Below are 23,080 nucleotides of genomic sequence, written 5' to 3'. Positions count from 1 at the left end.
CACAAAATGGCAGAAAAAAAAGAAAAACGGAGGGCGAGAGAGGACAGTGCAAGGCATTCGCATTTCCGCACCTAAGCAGAAAAGTGAACTGAAATTTTTTGATCGTTGAGGAAAGGAAATGGCGGATTATCTGTCTCACATCACAGCGGACACGAGAACAGCGCCGTTAGAGAAGGGATAAAGGAGGGAGTGAAAGAAGAAAACAAGAAAGAGGTGTCGTAGTCGAGGTGCAATCGTGTAATTTTGTTTTCGTACTTTGGAACACACGGCTACGGCAGGGCTCAATAAAGCGCTGAAATCTGAACGACCCAATTTGCCGCGCAAATGTCTTGAATGGCTCTGGTACAGCAATGTAATTTTTCTAAAGATAGTCTTGGTAAACATTACTGTGGCCGGATATGCTAAGTGCATGGCTGATCAGATGTGCTTTCGAATCTTGGGTCCAGCTCGTTTATATATAAAATACGTTCAGTTTCTATTATATTAGCAGAGAAATATGCACCTTAATATCACATCAAGCTTATTTTGACGAAAACGGCACAGATGTCTAACTTTCTACCGTAAGATCTGGCGCCTTTGTAACAAAGTCACAATGTACAAGGGCGCAAAAATTAAAGGGATTTGTGATGTAGGAAACCGCAAAGGCCTGCTAAGGCCATATTTTTTCCGGCGCAGTGCGGTCCGCCTGCACTGAGATGGCGCTGTGAGCGTACGTGTCAGTCAGTTCTTCTAGCTAAGCTCTAGCGTAAAAGGCTGTGCTCTACTGATCGCCAGCGCCGGCCGCCAACAGAAACAAAGCCTATAGATTGCATATGGGATGGCAGGCGCCGCTGACGAATGAGCTGCGATGGAGCTAGGCGATGCGTTTTTATTTAAATATTTTTTGAAGAACTTAGTGGCCCACGCACGCTTTTTCAGGCAACTACTGTATATTCATGATGGTACTACTGATTAACCTAACGCGTTTCACACAATCCTGTCCTGTTAGCTGTTCCAGATATGACAATAATTAAGGCAGTATATTAAAATTTCACTAATCTATTTATTTTTCTGTCAAATTGCAATAAAATAATTTGTTTATTCTCACAAATGTAGCAATGTAATGAATTTTTTTTTCGAGCTGCAATCACCTAGCGCAAATAATTAATTCTGTTGAAATTACTTTAATAAGAAGTGAAGAGTTGCTCATTGGGCTGCCAAAGCATTGGTTTTCGCGCCAGCCTAACTTGACAAAAATATTCCACGCTGAATGTGAATCATTTGCTGCTGCGTTACAAAGTAAGATTCTAATGTGCATTAGTAAGCTGTAACTATTGCCTTTTATTTCTTGATTTTTTATTTATTTAGTTACGGCAGTTACCCACTTGGGGCGCATTACTGAACAGAGCGGAACTTGAGAGAAAAAAAAGCGGATTGAGAGGGAGGGGGCCGAGAGACCAGGGTCATTTGTATAGGTAGAAACTGAACACAAATGCAGTGAAAAAAGTACTTTTACAGCTACGTAATTAGTGTTTGTCTTCGGAGAGCGATTATTTAATAGGGTTACGGATATAATAAAATTAAATATTTGAAATTATTTAAAAAAATAATTTTTATGCATGCTTCGAGCGTGAACATTGTTTCTGCATGTTTATGTTAGCCGTACATGGCGACAAACTACAACGAGGAAGTTATCCGCTCTCTGTGCTATCCTTAAAGACGGTAACAATGTTACGCGCGCAGGTGCCGTGCCTTGCAGGGGCCATCGAGGAGTCTACAACGATGAGTTCCTGAAGCTGCATTCGGCCGGTCCAATGACGCGCTACGCCGGTGACCTCATGGCCATGCTGAAGGTCATGCTTTCCTCAGAGGCCCGGCTGCGCCTGCAGCTGGAAAAAACAGTATTACCACTTCATATCTCTTCGCCTTTTTTTAATTATACTGTGTATATAGCACAACAGTTTTAGCACAACGCTCAATATCATAACAGACTCTGGGTTTGCAAACGGCATGTGGAAATTACATGCTTGAGTTTCTGTGGTGGAGCTCTCGGTTGCAATTTCATAACATAGGCTTCAGCAACTGATCCACATTCCGAACATATTGCTGCTTCTGAATAATCTGACTGATATCAATGTGACCTTCGTCACTGCACTATTCTGGGCTTCTCTTTCGCATCAGTGTGATATACGGCGCGAGTTTCTTAAAATAATGGAGCGAAAACTGCAGAGCTGATACAGGCTCTCTGTTCCTAGGCAGCGGAACACAGTCCACTGTTGCAATATTCTTTCTTTGAAAACGTGACGTATTCGTAATGCTCGTTACTTGAGGAATTTCGTTCTACCGTAACTGCACGTTTTCAGCGTTACAGTGTCAAGCCGATATGCGTGTTTGATTACAATTTTTAAGGTGCATGGGTGTTGAAAAGATATCTCAACACCGCGGCGCCTACGCGCTCTCAGCTGCTAATATCTATTTTAGTCTAATTTCTTTCATCACGATAATAGGTGTGGTTTACGAAGCTTCCATAGACGCCGTCAGCATACCAACGGCTGAGCGAAGCAACCCATCAGCACCTTTTTCCTAGGCGGCAGTTCTGCGGCCAAACTACTAGCCGAGTGGCAGAGTTAGGATGCTCCTTCTCTGTAGTTTTCTCACCTTTTCCAGAGAAGCTCTCGTCGAGAATGGCATATACTTTTAATTTAAGCCCTTGCAATATAGAGTGGGATGCATGGCCTCCACTCATGAAAACTCTGCGCGTGCCGAATGCTTGCCAAGTTGAGCTGGCGAAACGTGCGTCTTTTTTCATCATCGCGATCAGGTCCATGGAATTTGCCTGGTGTTCGGAGGTGCAATAAACCAGAATGTTCCGGAGAGAGTACATTCACGGCCGGGAGGGTTCCTGAAAATTTAGAGGACACACACACACACGCACACGCACACGCACACACACACACACACACACACACACACACACACACACACACACACACACACACACACACACACACACACACACACACACACACACACACACACACACACGCACGCGCACGCACGCACGCACGCACGCACCACAGCTTCTCCAAATAAGGCGGACCTTGAACTACAGTCTCGGACGAGGTTCATGTTAAGAAGGCCGTGTAGTAGTTCGAGTGTGGGAAGCACCTCTGCTAAGTCGCCGCCGCCTCCACCTGAGATTTTGGTTCAACGACATCTCTGGCCAAATGTTTAACTCATCCGTTGTGTAGTGTACCAGATTATGTTGTTGGCATCCTGAAGGCACATTTGAAAAGACACAAGAAGTGTTACCTTTAGTAGAACATTAGTCTGCCGATTAAAACGTATACTTAATCGGAGCCAGGTTTCAGTGACTGTTAGCTTTTTTTTCATGAAGCACGAAGTGAAGCTCACACGTTGATGTCTAATGTATACCCGTGCATTGAAATATATTTGTGGAAGAACAGAAGTTGCACCCTTTGCAACTTAAGACTGCCGACCAAAAAGCTAAGATAGCCAAATTCGTTTTGATCCCAAGCATGCATCTATTCTCAGGTCGACCTGAGCAAGTTGAGGATCTTCTACGCGGACGACGAAGGCTGCAAATTCTTCAGCCGAATACACCCAGACATCACAGAAGCTGTACGTAAGGTGAGTGCTCCGCTGAACTCACTTCCCTACTTTTAATAACACCAGGGCACGAAATAAGTTCAGTGCTGTCGGAAGTTTCGAGCTAGTAGTACTCGTAAGAAGCTTACAACTGTACCGAAATACTGTTTATTTATCTTTTGCGTAGCATTGTGGTTTTCGTAGCTAAATGTTATGTGATTGGTCTTTTTGGCGTATTATATTTATTGCCCAATCGGTTCCTTCACGATTTAGTGAAAACTTAACTGATCATTTGGTCACCTTGGACTAATGATATTAATATAATTTTTCTGAGTTTACCTTTTTGGCATTGCCCTGTCCCATACATATGATATTTCCCACGGCTTGTCTTCATGAACGACAACTCGGACACAACGCGATGACGCTTGGTTAGAAGGCTTCTTGGGGACGGTGGCAGCTCGGCAAGCACATGACCAGCTTAATAAATTGACTCGAGGTTTCCTGGAGAATTACAATGACGTAGTACAGACTACCACCTCATACTGAGCTAAGGGAAACATGGATTCTTTAGTGAGTCCTAGGCGTGCATTTGTTCACAAGACGGCGTAGTTCCTTATCCGCTACTCGGCGTGGTACAGACCAGAGTCCTGTTCCTTATACAGAAGACCCAAGGTGCAGACCTCGGAAAACCGAATACTATCTGGAACCAATTATATACTTTTGGGGACCTAACTTGCACCGAAAATTCTGCTTCGACTGAAAACCAAATGATACCGGTATTGCACAACTCTGTGTACGGCATGATGTACACGACGCGATGTACAAGCAGAAACGTGCTCCGGAGCACTGATGTCGCACACGCCGATTAAAAATTCTGGAGCTACTGCACGGCGACGCCGAAGCGTGATGTTTTGGTCATGTCTATCACATGCGACCCTCGCTCCGGAAGAATGTCGTGAAAGACTGGTTCTGGCCCGAGGAACTTTGCATTGCAAAGGGCCGTCCACTCTTAATGCGAACTTCCTAGCTCAGGGCCGTGCTCTTTAGGGGGCCGCTGCGTCCAACACGGCCACACACGGGAGTTAAATGGCTGATCTCAATGCCCAGGTCCTTCTTCTCCTAAGACACATTGCGGCGGTCAGCGACTGTGTCGCACGCAGTGGCCCTCTAAAGCATGCGGCCACGTGCTCTCAGTATGAGTGGGCGATCCTGCATATTTCGGTGCTCTAGTCATGAAGGACCAGGCTGACTCCACGGGTATTCGGCAAAGGACCATATCTGCACCATAAAAAAGTGCTAACGAAATGTGCAGACTGTAACAAACCTCTCTATACAGAATTCATAAAGTGCCGTTAGCATTTGATTAACCGCTAAGATCAGTAGTCATGTAGACACCTCGTGGCTGGGATGTAGACAGGCGTATGTAATGATGATGGAATACATCAATAGCAGCTGCACATCGACCATAATTCTCGAGAATGAAGGTGACAAAATTAAGTAAGGAATTGTGTCATGCAGGGAAACACGTACTCTGTTTACAAGATTGGGTCTTATGGTCTTATATTTACATGAGACATTTAAACATTTGGACTCTGAATTGTTCGGGATAAAATCTAGTGCAAAACACCTCAGTTATAATATATTTGCAGATATCAGTGCTTCGCGAAGAAACTGAGTGGATTAACTCCAGAACATGATTTTGCAAGCTAAAAAAGGAAAGCAGAATGGCGCGTCTAAGATAGACAATGAAGGAAACTTAAGTAGTGCTCTACAGTCTCGGAAAGCAGTACCATATTGCGGTAAGCACCGACAGTTTAAAATTATAAAGGAATAGATCTCCTTAGAGCAGTTAACCGGAGATTCTGTCCACGAGAATGACAGAGCTAAGAGTGTAAAGACGAGGTGACCTACATTTGGCAGCTACTGTCAGGGATGGACGAGTAGCTGAGCAATAAGAAAATATTCTTATATCTGGAGTTATATGATGCTGAAACTAGCAAGCTCAAGAAAAAGCATGAAATTAAATTTCGAATAGAGCAGGAGGCAGTGGAAAGGAAAATTAGACTACATTATAAGACAGGGAGAGAGAGAGCGAGAGAGAGGCAGAGAGGTTGGCCTGAAAAATATATATCTGGCCTGCTACTCTGCTCTGGGGGACGGGAAGAGGAGATAAAAGAAGGTCACGATGGGGGACGATGATGATGGGAGGAGGCAGACGAAAAACTACTTTAAAAAAGACAAAAAATTAAAAAAACAAGGCACACATTTTGACATCACAAACGCGAGACAAGGTCCGTGTCGCTCAAAAAGCGTGAAAGCGCTCGCGTTGCCTTTACAGTTCTAAAACTATCTGGCAAAGAGCCGAGGATCAAAACCTCAGAGAGGAGCGATGTGTCCATAGGGAGAGAGTATAGAGGGCCATGGAAAGATGTCAATAAATGTTATTGTAGCTGATATTGAGAAGCATGAAAACAATGAATTTTCAATATGTCATATCTGCTTGTATCCCGCGTGTTTGGTGCTGTCCTGATTTTTCATCGCTAAAATCGACCGGGAAACACTATACAGAATTGTTTGCTGAAGCACGACAACTGTGCATTCCGGGAAACTCTCGAAGAATGGGCGTTTTGCTTCGATTCTGATTCTTGCTTAGATACTAACCTTGTGACAGAGATTTCTTCCGCACTGTTTTATCTACTTTATGCCTGTTTGTTTTTGTTTTATCTATTTTATGCCTATTTGTTTTATCTATTTTATGCCTGTTTGTTTCGTTGAAGTGTTAGGGCAATAATGCATGTAAAATTTTTTTTTCACATATATGAATTTTCTCTTGCTTTATACGACATTCTTCACACTCTTGATATTTTAAACTGACACAGCACTGCAAAACATCAAAAATTTGTGATGAATCTAACAATGTTTTCACGTGGAGCACGCCACTCTTACAGCAATGAGTTCACAACCAACCTTTGTCCCTAATCCCTTTCCTCTGCAGCTTTTTCACAACATTCGGAAAAATGCACATATTAAAAACTTGTCTGGACATACTTCAGTGATATTTCGTGATTACAGTCATAAAGTTATTTGCAATATTCTCAAAAGACCTGACGTAAATACATCAAGAAAAAATTGTTTTTTGCTGAAAGCCGCGTCACACTATGCTGATGAAGTAGATACTGAGAGAAGGAAAGCGTAGCAAGGGGCGCAAGAGGGTCTGGTGGGCGGATGAGCTGGAGGACAATTCCTGCAGTAGACGAAGCTAGTCTCAATATGAGTTTTTCTGCAGCAGCAACCCTAAAACGTACGCTGTCGCGAGGTGTTTAATCAATAACATAAGGGCAACCTTGTTTACTTCATTTGGGTACAATTGTCTGAAGGTCAGGCGAGTATTTGTGCACTCTAAAGAAGTTCTTCATCAATTATGTTTGAGCCCTAATGACATTTGTAACTAAATAAATTCGAGGATACATTTGTAATTCCAAGCTACTATGTTGTTGTCCGAAATGCTACGGCGATAAGCTTGAGCTGCTTGCGCGTCATCGTCGCTGAACGCATGTCGTAGTCAGCAATGACGATGCAACTCACACACCAAGGAAATCCAACATTGTCGCGAGGAGAAAAATGTTTCCAGTACTGCCGTAATCTAAATGCGATCATACGAGCGGCGAGCTTAGAAAGGGCGTAGCGCGAAAACGGGAGTAAGACTTAGACCAAGAGGTTGTCAGTATACGAAACAACTGTCGCAATAAAATGCCTACGCACCGATAAGCGTTAAAGCGCGGGGGTGAAGTTATGCGTGGAATGTCCTCCAGAACATCGGTCACGGGTGCAGTGCTGGCCTTTCATTACAGCTCTTGCTGGCAAAGTGACGTTAGCCAGCCTCCATGCTTAGGGGGCTCGGTGAGGCCTCAGTGTGTGCGAAGACTCGACCTCCTCCTGCGCATTGCCCGCCCCTCGCTCTATCCGCTTCTGCGGGCGGGGTGGAATCGAGATGCCGTGAAATGCTTTGAAACGACTCTTGTGAAAATATCTTTGCATTGGAGCAGAAAGCAGGCGTCGCAGGTGTTATGAAGCCTCCAGCAGCGATTTGGCGATGGAGCTGAGTCGGGGCGTCCTGCTCTGAACGCTGCGCGTGTGCACAAGAGCAGAACCCCAAGCGTGCGGTGTGTCTAGCGAAAATTGATGCTCTCGATACGCAGCTCTGCAATGCTCTGTAGGAATACATTTTCATGTCCATACCAACCCATTTCTCAAAACATCAAGCAGTCGTTGTAACTCCCTGAAAACAGAAACAATCGTCATATACTCATGCATAGCAGCCGCATGGAAAGGAAACGAAACGATTGCATAACAACGGCATGGACCAGCTGGTGCTCGAAATTGGCAGGACCGCCAACAATTTTTCTCAATCCTCCCAGGTATGCTCTTATCTGGGGAGAGAGTTTGGCAGCCCCGTGGAGCGCATCCGGCTCGAGGAGGTTTCATTGACCAGCAAGATGTGGGCCGCTCTGTTCACCGCGAGCAAGTGCGAGCCCATCTCGCGCTTCTTCACCGACGACGACGGCCGTCCTATCAACCCTTGGCTAGAGTTCATCAAGATTTTGTGCGGAAAGTAAGTGGCAGTTTTGCACAACACGTTTTAAATAGGTATTTGAGCGCATCTGTGTATGTTTGTATGCGGAAGGGATGCTGAGGACATCAACAGTTCGACCAGATCTACAGAAGAGCATAAGGACGAAATGTTTTTGACGTTGCTAACCGTAATCATCTTTTCTTTTGAAGTAAAAGAAGTCATGGTGATGTCTATTAAGCGTCCGTGTGTGCCGTATATAGTCATGATGCGCAGTATGCAAGACTAATTTCGACGCGACGACTGCAGCTGAACCGTGTATCTTTTGAACTGTTTAATATTAAACTAATCTGAGAAGTTCATGGCGTACTTCTAGTGCTCTCGTACTTTATCTCAATGATAGGGTTCACTTATTATGCACGCCTGTAGTTCGACACACTACACAGTTTTGGATGAAATCCCAGCTAGAGTGTACCCGGCTATCATAGAGCAACCGTTTCTACTCCAATTTTCACAAAGTGTCGAAAGTTTAAAGGCAACCGTGCCTTCAGGTGCCTAATAAACCGTTCCTGTCATCATATTTTGGTAATTAACGAAGATGCGGGCTCCCCTGAGCGAATTTTAATACAGGTTTACATATTACGTCTCTAGCGGTCACGCGAAAGAAAAGCTAATACTGTCCGTTCTGAGCCATATATGAAGCGTTGTCGTGCTGGCGGTGTAAGCACGTCGCGTGGACGAAATCAGACAACCAAAATCCAATCGCAGCCGTTTAGCAGGTGCGACTTTTTTTAATCCTGAGGACCAGTTTGCATGTCGGGCGCCTTGTGACGTACGTGCATTAAACGCTGTCCAATGTGCTGAGGTAGGTGTAACCTAAAGAACCCCATGTAGTAAAATTAGACTAAAGCTCTCCATGTCACTGCTCCAAGTGCAGCCTTGGGATGTGGAAATCGACATTTCACTTCTGACACCATCATACAGTTTGATGTGTCCAAGTCGAGGATCAACATTAGTCAAATGGGACCTAAATTTGCCTAACCCAGGTTTCCGGGAAATAACACTTCACCCATGCTTAAATGAAGGAAACCACACTGCGAAAAGGACGAGTAAAAGTGGGAATACAGAATAAAGGACGAGTGCTATGCTAGGCACCCATTAGCCCAAGACAAAAGTCCTTATTCACCTATGTTTCTTTAATCATGTTTTCCGTCATCCTACTTAGCACGCGAGTTCATCTCAGCGCCACCTTACGTATCCAGTCCACGTGCCCCGGCCACTATCACAAAACTTTGCAGGTATCCGCACTAATTCATTTTCGATGTCGTCTTTTCTCAATACATCACGCGGCTGGAAGCACTTTCCTGCATCGACAGCACGCATTTTAACACAGTAACCGTTGGCTCGTTTTTAGGTTGACAAACTTAGATGGCTAGAATTGTATAACTGTTTGGTTGGACAGCTTGTGCGTTGTTCACCTAGTGTATTAAGCCACTCGCGTGTAAATAGCTAAAATCTAGAGAAAACGGTAATTTTCGAGAAGTAAAGTTCAGTAGCCAATGTATTTAATATGAGGTGAGCCAGTTACTTACTTTAGTGAAATTAAATTATTTGTTGGAAGATATTTGTTCTAGGCCCAAAAAACTTATTTTCCCAAAGAAGTGCATAGGACTATCCAGAGTTGTGCCCAAACCTGTAGCGCTAATTTTCACTTCAATTTGTTGACTTTCAGCATGCATTTGACCAAAAATTTTAAATAGTAAGCGGAATGGCATATAAAATTCACTACCAACAAAAACGGCCACTTTCTTCATCAGAAAAACAAGAGATACAATCCTAATAGAGAAGAGCATCATCGCGTAATGATTAATTAATGGCCATTCGGCACTGGTTTGTGGCAGTAAAGACAATTTTTTAAAAAAAATTATGAGATTTTTCCGCAATGAAATCAAAAGCGCAAGTGAAAAGAAAGTATAACTACTACGGATATAATTCATCGAAATGAGCCGCAGTGTCTGACAGCAAAGGGATCTTTGCAGGTGGCAAAATAAGTTGCCATGAAATACCATCTACATGACTCTTCGGATAACATGCCTGGAATCCGTAAACCCATGACTTAATTGACGACAGAAGTAGGTAGTTTCGTGAGGGAACCTACTGAGAACTACTTGCAGTGTGCCATCTTGAGGACACACATCTCAACACAACTTATACAGTAGACACAGATGTTTTAACTCGTAAAAATATCTAAACTTTTGAGGCACAACGGAGACCCGGAACATTGAGAAATATCACGCTGAATCTTATTTTGTTAACCGTAATTTTTAACTTACAGCACTATACTCTAAGGTGAATAATAATCAATGTGAGAGCCATTTAAGATAGCGACCAAAGAAGTGCCGCAGAGTCGTGGTCTCGGCCATTCGATCACAATGTAATGGGGAAATCACTCAAGCAAGAAAAAAATAAATTGCTTTGCTCAATATCGGCGCTTTCTGAACAAAATTTCTTTCGTTTTCTAGCTCCACGCACACCTTTCCTGCTGTCCTGGTCACGTTATTGGAGCGCCACTCTATGTTCAAGACTGACTCCGATTCTACACGCTACTACATGACCATGGTGGGGAATTTCAAAGAGCACCTTCTCTCCACTCTGCGTGATGATGCAGTGCTAATCTACCCGGCGGCTTTAGGACCGGCGCCATTTCACAACGAACATGTCCTGAGGCCAGGCCAGAGTTCGCTCACGGCTCTTGCCAACATCGCCGGTTGTCCAAGCACAGCCATTCCCATAGGGATGACGCCCAACGGAAGACCTCTCGGAGTGCAAGTCATGGCCGCTCCTAACATGGACAGACTATGTCTCACAGTGGCCGCGGAACTGGAGAAGGGTTTCGGAGGTTGGAAGCGACCCTTCGACGCTGTAGTTCCGAGCAAGGATCTGTAGCGAACTGAGCAACCACTGCTGCACACTGAGTCTAAATGTCTAGCGAAACGTTACCGAATCTGGCAGACAGATCTGCTGTCATAAAGCATGAAGGTTCTGCGAATAGTTCCATGATTTCAGAGGCACAGAGACGCTGGTGTACTGGGCAGGTTATATGTTCTGTGACCAATTTGGCGCCTTTAGTCTGTGGCGGGAATGAAACGAAAACACTGCTGATAAACTCCGATAGACCTACACAAAAGTGCTACCCTATGTTCGGTAATTGAATATGCACGAAAACTTGACCGCACTGTGCAAAACACTAATACTTAAAGCCTACAATAAATTTCTCTTGTTCGTCAAAGCTCATTCTGTCTATTCTGATGTTCTCATCGTTGAGCAATATTCTTGACTTTAGGCTGAGCTTTGTACTGGCGAGCGCATCATAAAAAAATGGCAGCGGCTTAGCACGGCTATGCCAGAATATACGTAGCGATAGCTAATGCATAGCTTGGTTAGCCTTGGTTAATTTTGATTGCGAGAAGTTGGTGCCCTGTCTGGTCCTGTGGTTCGTCAGGTGGTTGGTTACGTGGTACGGTGCGACCACGGTGGTACTGCGAGCACCGCGAAACTGCGAGTTCGTGGCCGATGCAGCTTTCGCTTCAAAATAAAACACCCTTATTCAAAAAGAGCTGATATCAATATAAACAATTCCTTTGCCTGGCTTTTCTCTCACGGGGCAGCCTGATTATTTAATCAATAACAAACTTCCGTATAAAAGACGACTGAATTTTTGGTGTCGCAGACGCCTCGCACAGCTCCACACCTTTCAGTAATAGCAGTACGGTGGCGTTTTTTCGCGGTAGTGTACGTCGGCGATGGGGACGCAGGTCACGATCGAACAGCCTCATGCTTACCTGCATGCTCATGGCTTTAGCTTTGTGTGGAATTAGGCAGAGGACCTGTCTACCATGTGCGCCTTGCGTGGCCTTGTGGTCAAAGCGGGCATTCCTCATGTGGTCGCCGTGTGGGAGCTCTCAAGGCATTTGAGGGAACGTCGGAAGGGAGCTACAACTCAGTCTTTAGCGCGTTCTTGCAGGAAGCAGGCGAAAGCAGTGATAGTACTTTTGTAGCGAGTGTGCTCAATTCAACATATGAACTACGTTTAATCTTGGGGTCATTTCCCCTGGACTCTGTTCCATTTTTTGTTGTGTAGAAGACTGTCAACATGGGGCTCGTGCTAGAGAGACCTAGTTTCTTCCTTGCACGTATCAATTCTTCTAGTTTATGTGTCTAGCCTTTTGTTATAAAATTCTTCAGAATATACACCTTTCCTCTTTGTGGAGAAGCTGCGCTTTTGCGCGCCATGTACAGCTTGGTTGAAACGTTTTCAGGCTCTCTCGTTTGCTTTTTTAGCTATGCCACGAAGGGCGTGTTGCAATTGCTAAGTCCAAAATCTTCGTAGGATAAGGAGAGCTATCCCTCAGTTTTTAATACGTGATCGTCGGAGGTAAGTACGTACTGCACTATACGCACGCCCCAAACTCAATCCATACGGCCTAAAGACTTTGGGCTAAGGGATGCATGAACTTTCAATGCACTTGCCGAAACTAAAGTTGAAATTAAATACTGAACAAGGCAGTCCATATGCAGCGGTTCAAAATATGGCAGAAGACTGCCAAATTCCAAGAAGTGTACTCTCCAACAAACAACAAAAATATGCATCATGTTTGACTACAACGCAAAGGGAAAACAATTGACACGTGTTTCTGAATGTAAGTGCATTAGCCTGCATATCTTTGAAAATCTTCATTGGGCAACCACGTTTTTCCAAGATCCAACAACGCGGTTGTAAAATAACTACACTACGTCAAGTGGACGCATTGGAATGCCTCCAGCAGCACGAAGATACTGCCATTTCAAACATTTACTCAGCCCATCCTTGATTACGTTATGTCATCTGGGAGCCATGCACAGCTGTTAATGTTCACAAAGTGGACAGCGTGCATAAGAACATCTTTAGGCTTATTTTTAACAAATTTGAGAAAGAATGTTCTTCTGACTTCATTTTAAAAGCAGGATTAAGTCGAATATCTGAAACAGATACAATTCGACGCTTAAGCTTCCTGTTTAAGGTAATTAAAGGCTAATTGATTTTGGTAGTTCAGAGTGCACCACTTTTTCTTCCGCTATGCTACAAGAAGCGGCCACGCTATCACTCTGCTCCAATTTCATGCCAGAATCAATGGTTTTAAATGCTCTTTCTTTCCTCGCTCAGGAGCTGATTGGAGCAAGCAAGGTGACCATACATATTCGATAAAAAACGAAACTAAAAAATCCTTATCTCTGGTTCCGGCGTAACCCATCTAATTTTCTGTAGTCGTGGCTTGCATAGCTTCTGCATTACGTTTCTCGTCGCTTGTCTTAGAAATTTGTGTATTGTCAATTTTTGTATTCTTAAGATTTGTGTATATTTCTCATTGTCATTGCATTTTTCAACCTGCAACAGCCCTTCTGAGTGGTTACCAGTATCCAAATAATAATAAAAAAACGCAATCACTTCATGTTTTTAAGGCGGAGTTTAATTGTCCCTTCTAATTTTTTTGCACCTTCGCTAGGGCTTCAGCGGCAAATCTTTTGAGTGCGGTACCTCTCGAAGCACTCTGTTGGGTGGAGGCCAGGCTTCCTCTCACATGGTTTGTAAAAAAATTGTGTCTCCATTCGGCCACCTTTTCTCGCTCTGTCACTGCAGACAGCGCAATAATTGTCGAAGGACGAATATAGTTGTCTTTGTCACTGAACTCATCTTCGAGTTCTACTCACTTATTAGACAACTTTTCAGAGAATACGCCGGCCAGAATGGAAGTCATGCCGCGGTTTGTTTAGCGCCACTTCATGTTCTCAAATTAACATGATTAAAACATAAATATGCGACATCATACTGCCGTTATCCCTCGGGAGAAGAGAAGAATAGCCGATTTGGAGGCTACAAGTCTAACCAGATGGTGCGCCATTTTTCTTCACAAATACGAGGCAAAAAAGTTGTGACTGGCCATGAGTGGCAACTGATCGGACGCACATATTGCCGCTATTGGGTATGCCCCATAGATTATCGGAAAGGGTTAATTAATTCCAAACAACTATATATCCCATTAGCTAAAAATGCGGCACCCGTGGCCGTCCATGGCATGAAATTAGGATGATGTCAGAGCGCAGGTGACGAGTTCACAGCTCATGTCTGGCAATATATGTAGTCAAGAATGAAGAACCGTATCGTATGAAAGTCTTGACTCATGAGTTATAGTAATGTTGGAAAGAAGCCTGACTCATCACTTGATATGTAGCGTAATTTAAGGTCTATAGATGTCCGAACTGTGGTGTACGAGGTCAAAACACATGTAAGTGGACTTGTGTATCCATAGTCATTCTTCAATATAGCATGACTCAGCTCTTAATGAGCAATTTAATTCTGAGCCCTCCACTAACGCGTCCCTCAAACCGCGAATGTCATTTTGACAGCTTAGTCCTGCAATTTAGATTAGTTGATTTGGTTACATGCATATCTAGGACCGCATCCGTTCAATGTTCACGACTTTATGACACCAATAAAAAGATGCACATGAAGTTTTTCGCGACATTTCATTTATAATGCGGTGTGCCAATTGCGATAATTCATCTGACCTCTATAATTAACCTTGCTAAATTTTCTCGCGCTAATATTCAAATTCTATATTCTTGGAGCATTCGATACGCTTATATTATGAGACGAATGCAAGAATCGCAGGACCTTGAAGCGAGCAAAGCGAGCCAAAAATACAGCATACTGAATTTTAACTTCACACTTCCTGGAGGTGATCTTGCACCATACGGCTTGTCTAAAAATCCTGTTCGGGCTACAAACAAATGGATGCTCCCCCAATGTCTCCTAAAAATCGATGCCAAAATATTTTTTTTAGAGCGTAAGTTGTGGCGAATAGGTAAGGCGGCTGGATAGAAAAGTGCTTTATACATTGATATTAGCTATTTAAAATATAGTTTACGACTTTCTTTTTCTGTACAGCGCTAGCACACAATATGCAGAAAAAATTGTGGTTGCAATTTCTTCCTTCGGCTTCTGTCGGTTCGTTTTGTTGTTTTTGAAAATGCGGTACCAACTAGCTCATGTGTGAGCGCTATGTATACGTTTGCTCGAACTGCAATTTTCTTCTTGCCGTGGGAAAGTGTCTTTCCTTCGCTGTTCAGCAATTTCTAGTGTTTTATATCTCTTTCGTGACGACACTTCATTTTCATAACGAAACGCTCAGCTCGCGACGCAAGCAGACGCTTCTGCTAACCAGAATCAGATAGGCAGCTCAGTTTTTGGTTATATGCCGTTTTAGAAGACATAAATGCGCGACTTGTTGAGAGGGCATTGTTCATGCACAGCTTAGCTTCTTTTACGTGCATTTAAATAAGCAGACCAATATAAGCAATTACTATCTTTGTTTTGCGCAATGTTCTGGTATGGTTTAGGGTGGTCTATGGTCCCAAAGAGTCTCATGCTATGAGGGCGCCGCAGTGAAGGCCTGGGGAAATTTCGACCACTTGCGGTTATTTACAGTTCAGTAACATCGCACAGTACACGGGCATCTAGGGTTTCGCCTCCATTAAAATTCGAGTGCCGCGGCCGGGATGGAACCCTCGTCTATCGGGTCAGCAGCCGAGTGCTATAACCACTAAGCCACCGCGGCGGTTCCTGTTTTGTGCAATAGGAGCAAGAAGAGGCCTTTTTCGAAATCACTCTGAGGTCCAAAAAACCATTATCTGTTTTTGCAGAAACCTGCTCAGCGATGATCACGAGAAAAAGTATGTGTTCTATACAATAAAATGAAGAAAGGCTACAATACATGTCGACAGCAGAAATGTTCAAATGTAAATGAAAACTTGCAAACAAGCGTAAAGAATACGCAGATTTGTCGAATTTCTTTGTCACAAATGGCGGTAAGTGGGCCACTCACTCAGGCATTGCTTTTCTGGTTAACCCGCAACTGACTTGTGCAAGCATAGCTCGTTATAAGCAGACTGTCATCGCTGCGCATGTTATGACGTGTTTTCTGGCACTCTGTATCCTGTTTAAGTCGAGTAGGGCTCGTCCAAAAAGATTTTGATTTGTCGACATGCAGCACATGTGAAATAAACGGCCACTTTCGCGCGATTTCTTAGGAAAAAAATATTCCGTAGGGGGTTTATGGTGCTGGCTTCGATGATTTCGCGGGTACGATGACTGAAGAGCGAAGAAATGACTGAGCTGTGTGGTCGCGGCCCTGCATAGATAGACAGCTACTGACAGCGCTTTTTTGGGAACATTTGTGCTCATGTAGTGGATCGTTTAAATATCGCACCGTTTGACTGACACAAAGCGCTGTACTGAAAGAGTAAGTTCTACACTTTATATTAGAAATCTAATGTGTAAATATCACCACGGTTTTATCCAGCCGCCATAACTAGTCGCCACATCCGACGCTCTTAGAGAAACTAATGGGACACCGATGTTTAAGGTCACATTGGGGAAGCATACAACTTCGTGAAACCCAAATACCGTTCCTGAGAATGGCGTATGGAGCAAGGTCACCTCCAGGAACTGTGGAAGTAAAAATTCAGCATGCTGTTTGTTTGGCTCACTTTGTTCGCTTCAAGGCCCTAAATTTCTTGCATTGGTCTCATAATATAACTGTATCTGATGCTGCAAGGATAATGGATTTGAGTAATAATATCAGAAAGTGTAAAAAGATCATTATAGAGGTGAAATGAATCGTCACATTTGGCACACCGAGTTATAAAGAAAATGTCGCGAATAAACCAATGTGCAAGTTTTTATTGGCCTCATGAAGTCGTGAACTTTGAAAGGATGGAATCCTAGGTATGCATGTATCCAAACTAAATACTCTAAATTAAATGGTTAAGCTGTCCAAATGGCATTAACGCTATGAGGCACGGGTTAGTGGAGGGCTCATAATTAAATTCCTCATTAGGAAAAGAGTCATGCTACATTAAATATTGACTATTAATAGTGAGTCATGACTTTCATAGATTGCTTTTATCATTTTTCACTACACTTGTCCGCTTACATGTGTTTTGACCTCGTACATCGCAGTTATGACATCTATACACCGCACAGTACATTAGTTATCAAGTTCTGAGTCCCCCTTCTTTGAAAAGTAACTATCAGTCATGAATCAAGACTTTCATATGGTACGTTTCTTGATTCGTGACTACATATATTGGCATACATTTGTTGTGGACTCGTACACTGGTTTTCTGACATCATCCGAATTTCATGTAATGGACAACGACGGATGCCGGATTTAGGACTAATGGAACATACAGTGGTTCGGAATTATTCAGCCCTTTCCGATAATCTCTGGGGCATCACCAGATAACGGAAATATGTCCGTCCAATCAGTTGCCGTTCTTGGCACCCCGATACAACGTTTTTGCCTCCTATTTGTGAAGGAAAAATGGCACCATCTGGTTGGAGCTCTAGCCTCCAAGTCGTCTATTCGGCTTTCGTCCCGAGGGACAACGGCAGCATGGTGATGAATATTTATGTTTTAATCATGTTATTTGAGAGCATGAATTCGCGCTAAATAAAACCGCGGTATGACTTTCATTCTGGACGGCGTATTCTCCACAAAGTTGTCTAATAAGTCAGTAGAACTCGAAGATGAGTTTAGTGACGAAGACAACTACATGCCTCCTTCAAAAATTATTGCGCTGGCTGCAATCACAGAGCGGCAAAAGGCGGCAGAAGGGAGACACAATTTTTTTAGACGTATGAGAGGATGCCTGGCCTCCACCCGAGAGTGTGCTTCGACAGGCACCAAACTAAAGATGTTCCGCTGAAGCTCTAGTGAAGCTGAAAAAATAATGGAGAGGACAATAACAAATATTTAATTGCACTATCGTTTTAATCGAATCTTTGAGAAGAATCATCTCATTTCTGATGCATAAATGGTCTGATGCTAAAACGAAAGTTATGTTACTTTTGTGCAAGAAACAAAAAATTTCGCCTAGAAAAAACATCACTTGTAGTGGTGAAGAAATTGAAATTGTACGCGAACACACCATACTATGAGTAAGATTTTCTTCACATCTTACATGAAATTCGCATGTAGAGAAGTTTACAAAAAACATCTCGTTGGTGACATGTGCAATTGCTCGTTGCCGTGCATTCCTTCCAGCTAAAATAAAACTTGAAATATATAATGCACTATTTGTATCACATATAAGTTATTGCTCATCAGTCTGGTTGACAACTACTAAAACCAACCTAGAAAAAATTACCTTCTTCAAATGAAAGCCATACATTACATTGCCAATCTTGAAAACCTAAGCCACACACGGCAGGCTTTTGAAACGTTCAGTGTGTTAAGAATTCAAAGTATGTATGAATTCCTTGTATTGCTTTCATTTCATCGGTCGCTATTCTTTAGGTCAATGATAGAAGGCACTGAGTTATTGAAACAGAACGACCACACAGTTCATACTCGCAACACAGACACTAGGATAATTCCCCATTTTCGCATTTACTACAGTTCCAAGCATTGCAGCACAATCTTTCAATAATTTTAAATATATACAAAGATATAAATAACACTACTAAGAAAGCATTGTGTGATTTCTTTCTTCAGAAATAATTTCTGACTTCTCCTTATCGCCGAAGTACCGCTGCTCCCTTGTTTGTTTTTGCAAATTTGTTTTTTTGCACTTCCGTATTTTAAATAATGATGATTTTGTGCTTTTGTCTCTTGTTTTTGTGAAAACTGTAACCTGAATATGTGTTCGCTTTTTTATTTTGTGTATGTAAAGATTTTCAACTGAATTTGCTTCTATTTTTGCGTGCATGCAACAATGTTGAACTGAGTCTGCCCCTCTTCTTTGTAACGGCTGCGTGGGCCCCGTCAAGCTGTATACGTTCAGCTTTTAGTCCAGGCAGCCAGCCCGAATTTTCTGGGAAATAAGTGAAATTAAATTGAATTGAATTGAGAAGCTTCGCCTTAGAACGATGACGCGATTGCGTTAATTCATTTATTTGTCTAATGATTTGGAATACTGCTAACCCATCAGAAGGGCTGTTGCAGGGTGTAAAATGCCATGACAATGACAAATGTACAAAAATTTGAAAAATGCAAAAATTCACAATGCACTATTTTCTAAACCAAGCGATAAGAAACGTATTGCAGAAGCTATGCAAGCCAAGACTATCGAAAAACCAAAGGGTTACACCGGAACCAGAGATAAGAATTTTTTATGTTCGTTTTGTTCGAATATGTATGACCAATTTTTCTGTTCCAATGAACTCCTGAGCGAGGAAAGAAAGAGCATTTAAAAGCATTTATTCTGGAATGAAAAGGGAGCAGAGTGAAAGCGTTCCGGCTTCTTGTAGCTTAGCCGGACGAAAAAGTGATGCACTCTGAACTGTCAAATATATTTTAGCCTTTAATTATTTTAAACAGAAAGCTTACGCGACAAGTTCTAGTTTTTTTCAGAAATTCGACTTAATCCTCCTTTTAAAATGATGTCAGAAATAGATGCTTTCCCATAATTGTTAAAATAAGGCAAACGGCGTTCTTCTCTACCCCTGTCAACTTTGAATCTTAACACTGTATGCGTCCCAGATGACATTGGCGTAATCAAGGATGGGCTGTGTAAATGCTTCAAATGCCAGTACGCTCGTGCTACTGGAGCCATTCTGAAGCGTCCTCTTGAGGTAGTGCAATTATTTTACAACCACGTTGTTGGATCTTGTAAAAACGTTGCGGTACCAGTGAACGTTTTCATTCATATGCACACTAAGACGCTTACATTCAAAAGGACGTGTCAATAGTGTTCTACTCATGGTGTAGTCAAACATGAGGCATTGCTTCTTGTGTGCTACAGAGAGCCCACGTTTCAGGTAGCTCACTGTCATCTGCAATGCTTTGCACCTTTGAATCAGACGATATAGTTCTGTATTTGGTTTTAGCTGACGAGTTTTGGAATTGACTACATGGTACAATATGAAATCGTCACACTAAGCCTAATTTTTTCATTATGTTTATGTACAATATCATTCATGAAAATAGGAACAAAAGGGGCCCGAAACAGAACCTTGTGGAACAAAAAAAGACAGGTGATATATTCGAAGGCTTTTTCATTACAAACAACACACTCGTCACGGGACCTTACGTATGATTCTTTCGAATTAGAGAGTTGCTTGTTTTTCCCAGTATTCGAAATTTAACCATATGTTTGGAGTGAGAAATCTTATCGATAGTTTTCGCGAAGTCCAAAAAAATTTCTTTTTTTGCGTTTCTTTTCAGCTGAGACAAAATCATGCACTGTTCCTACGAACTGAGTCATGGTGAAGCCATGTCTGAAACCGTGTTGCGCTGCTGAAAAAACTGAGTGACTTTTTATAAAAACGGCAATATGCTTTTCAATTACATGCTCAAGTAATTTACAGCATGTGCATGTGTAAGCTATTCAACTGTAATCAAAAACTATATGTTAGTCACCTTGTTTAAATAATGGGTTGGTTATTCCCAATATACCTTGAATAGTTCATTTAAGACTTTACGTCCTTAGATCGCAGGGAGTGATTCTTACAACTCCTGGCGCAGTGGTGCAGCCGTCAGGCAATCTGGCATTCCCTTGCAATGGCATGTGCTGCCACCGGTGGGGCCTGTGTGGCAAAGGCTGCTCTTGCCGAGCGACTAATCATTATTTAACTGCCGCCTGCCACTCTTGTCTGCTCACAATCCGGTGGACAGGTCGTGATGAGGCTTCGAGGTTTACGGGGTCTAGGTAGCTAGCGTAGGTTGCTTCTCTGTGAACGCCGACTACACCGACTACGCCAAAGGCACCAACGACGCCAACGCCGGATATTCGGCAGAACGGGAGCCTTAACACTGTCGTGGTAAAATGTTTTGAATAAATGTTCATAACCAAATCATGACGTCGCACTCGCTTATTTGCAAGGGGCTAAAAGGCTAACAGAATGCAGACCACTGCAGTAGTTACTGGGGGACGTAAGCGTGGCCAGAGAGTGTTAATAGAACAGATGGGACTTTTTAGCGCTGATACAGTCGTAGCAGGGGGTCAGGTTTTATGGGAAACATAACTTGCACATAGAATAATAATTTTTTCGTTCACCTGTGACACGGTGCTTTGGGCCAATAATGTCTCCAAGACGCCCACCGCGAGGAGGCGTAGGAAATCTTTAAAATCCCCTTATCGACAATTGTCGTTCCACATAGCATGCAAATAGTCAAAGTGAATGATAGAGCTGGAAATAAGAACCCAAATAACTACCGACCAATATCAATCCTGCCTTTGTCTCCTAAATGCCTTGAAGAATGTTTGACGTAAGAGCTAGGTAACTTTTCCCGTAAATACAACTGTTTAACGCAATGCTAGTTCGTTAAGAAAAAAAGCTCTCGTCAAAATGCGGAGTGCTCGCCGACTAGGGAATGATAGTAGAAATTTCGGAAAATAATCTATTCACCCTAGGAATCTATTCACATTTCAGCAAAGCATTTCACTGCGTAACGAAGGAATTGCTACTGAATAAATCAGAAACATACTGTTTCTAAAGTGCTTCTTATCTGCTTATATTATCAATTCTTTTCCCCCTATCAATTAAATAGGGGGACAATAATTCGTTCTAGAAATTAATAAGCATAAATTTCTCACCAGATTAAAACCGGTGTGCCAAACTGCAGTAATATTTGACCTATATCTTTCCTCTGACTACATGCGCGTGTGATTTTGTTGTCTATGCAGACAACTGTACTCTATTCAACTCTGGCGCGGGAACGACACGCATACTTCATGATGCATGCTCAGCATACTGTGCGATTCATGAATGGTCCCTGCAGAACTGCCTCCTACTGAACCAATCTAAACGAAAATGTGCAGTTTATTACTGGTGCGACAGTTTTTATGATTGGAGACAACGTTACGGTAAGTCGCTTTCAAATTTCAAGACTGAAATTATTTAAATCTGTGGGGGCAATATTTTCGGCATACCTGTCCTGGAGAGAACGTGATAAATTAGTTCGTCCAGAAGCGCGAAAAGCCGTTAGCATATTAAATTCTACGATCTCTTTTCCTTCGATATAAAAGCGCTCCTTTACAATTTCTTATTTGATTCATGCCTCAAATACTGCACACTGGTCTGAGAAAACACGGCTGAACATAACTTTTTTAAGCTCATGGTTCTGGTGAAGAAAGCATATATAGCCATTTTTTTTGCAGAACGCACAGAGCCACCATTTTATAACAAGCAAATCACAAAGGCTACTCTTAAGTGTGCGTATATTAATGAAACGCTCAAGATCCCGTAATAAATACCGCGGATTTGCAGAGAACATCTCTTTCATTCTCATAACCATCATGTGCTCTGGAGGATTCTATATACGAGCAGGGAATATGGTCAAAAATCAAGCCTTTCACACACATTGCCTATTATGCTTAATGATTTCTTTTTCTGGGCCGCATATATAATACCTCTCAAAAATAAATATTTTTCCAAACCTTTTGCAACGCCTAGGTACAATATGTAGTGTTCGATGTGTCCAAGTCGTTGCGCTATACATAATTGTAATGCATGAACGGTTTGTTCGTGTCTCATTTTGTTTCTGTTTGTAACAAAGTACCCCTGTTACAATTATACAGGTGCGCGTGTATATTGTTGTCTCTATGACTGTTATAAAATATATCTTCTTCACTGTTGCCTTAGGAAAGGCGGGCTCAGTTATGCTGTGTTTGTATAGAATTTTTCGTATCTTACGTTTTCTTTGTCGCGAAATGAAAACGATTTCACGGATTGATGCGCTCAGAGTTGCCCATTTATGCTGTCGGTTTTGAGCCGATGACTTCAGCAATGAATTACAGACAAGAAGTTTTTATGTTCAATATCGACCTAGGGTTCGCCTCTGCAGCACTGCACTGCTCTTCTTCAGGCTTTCACTGGGG

The 23,080-nt window shown here is 42.6% G+C and overlaps 1 protein-coding gene across 1 annotated transcript in view; it reads left to right on the top strand.

Annotated features, from left to right (window-relative positions):
- The window catches only part of LOC144119227 (fatty-acid amide hydrolase 2-A-like), an 81,080-nt gene extending 69,694 nt beyond the window's left edge, over positions 1–11,386 (top strand). Inside the window, exons 5-8 of the mRNA XM_077651899.1 lie at positions 1,723–1,880; positions 3,535–3,630; positions 8,007–8,200; positions 10,681–11,386. Coding sequence (XP_077508025.1) covers positions 1,723–1,880; positions 3,535–3,630; positions 8,007–8,200; positions 10,681–11,104 — 872 coding nt within the window. The 3' untranslated portion in view covers positions 11,105–11,386. The remainder of the gene's footprint in view (positions 1–1,722; positions 1,881–3,534; positions 3,631–8,006; positions 8,201–10,680) is intronic.
- Positions 11,387–23,080: the final 11,694 nt, after the last annotated feature.

This window comes from Amblyomma americanum, chromosome 2 (assembly GCF_052857255.1).
Source record: "Amblyomma americanum isolate KBUSLIRL-KWMA chromosome 2, ASM5285725v1, whole genome shotgun sequence".
NCBI lineage: Eukaryota > Metazoa > Arthropoda > Arachnida > Ixodida > Ixodidae > Amblyomma > Amblyomma americanum.
This window is presented reverse-complemented; position numbering and strand designations above follow the sequence as displayed.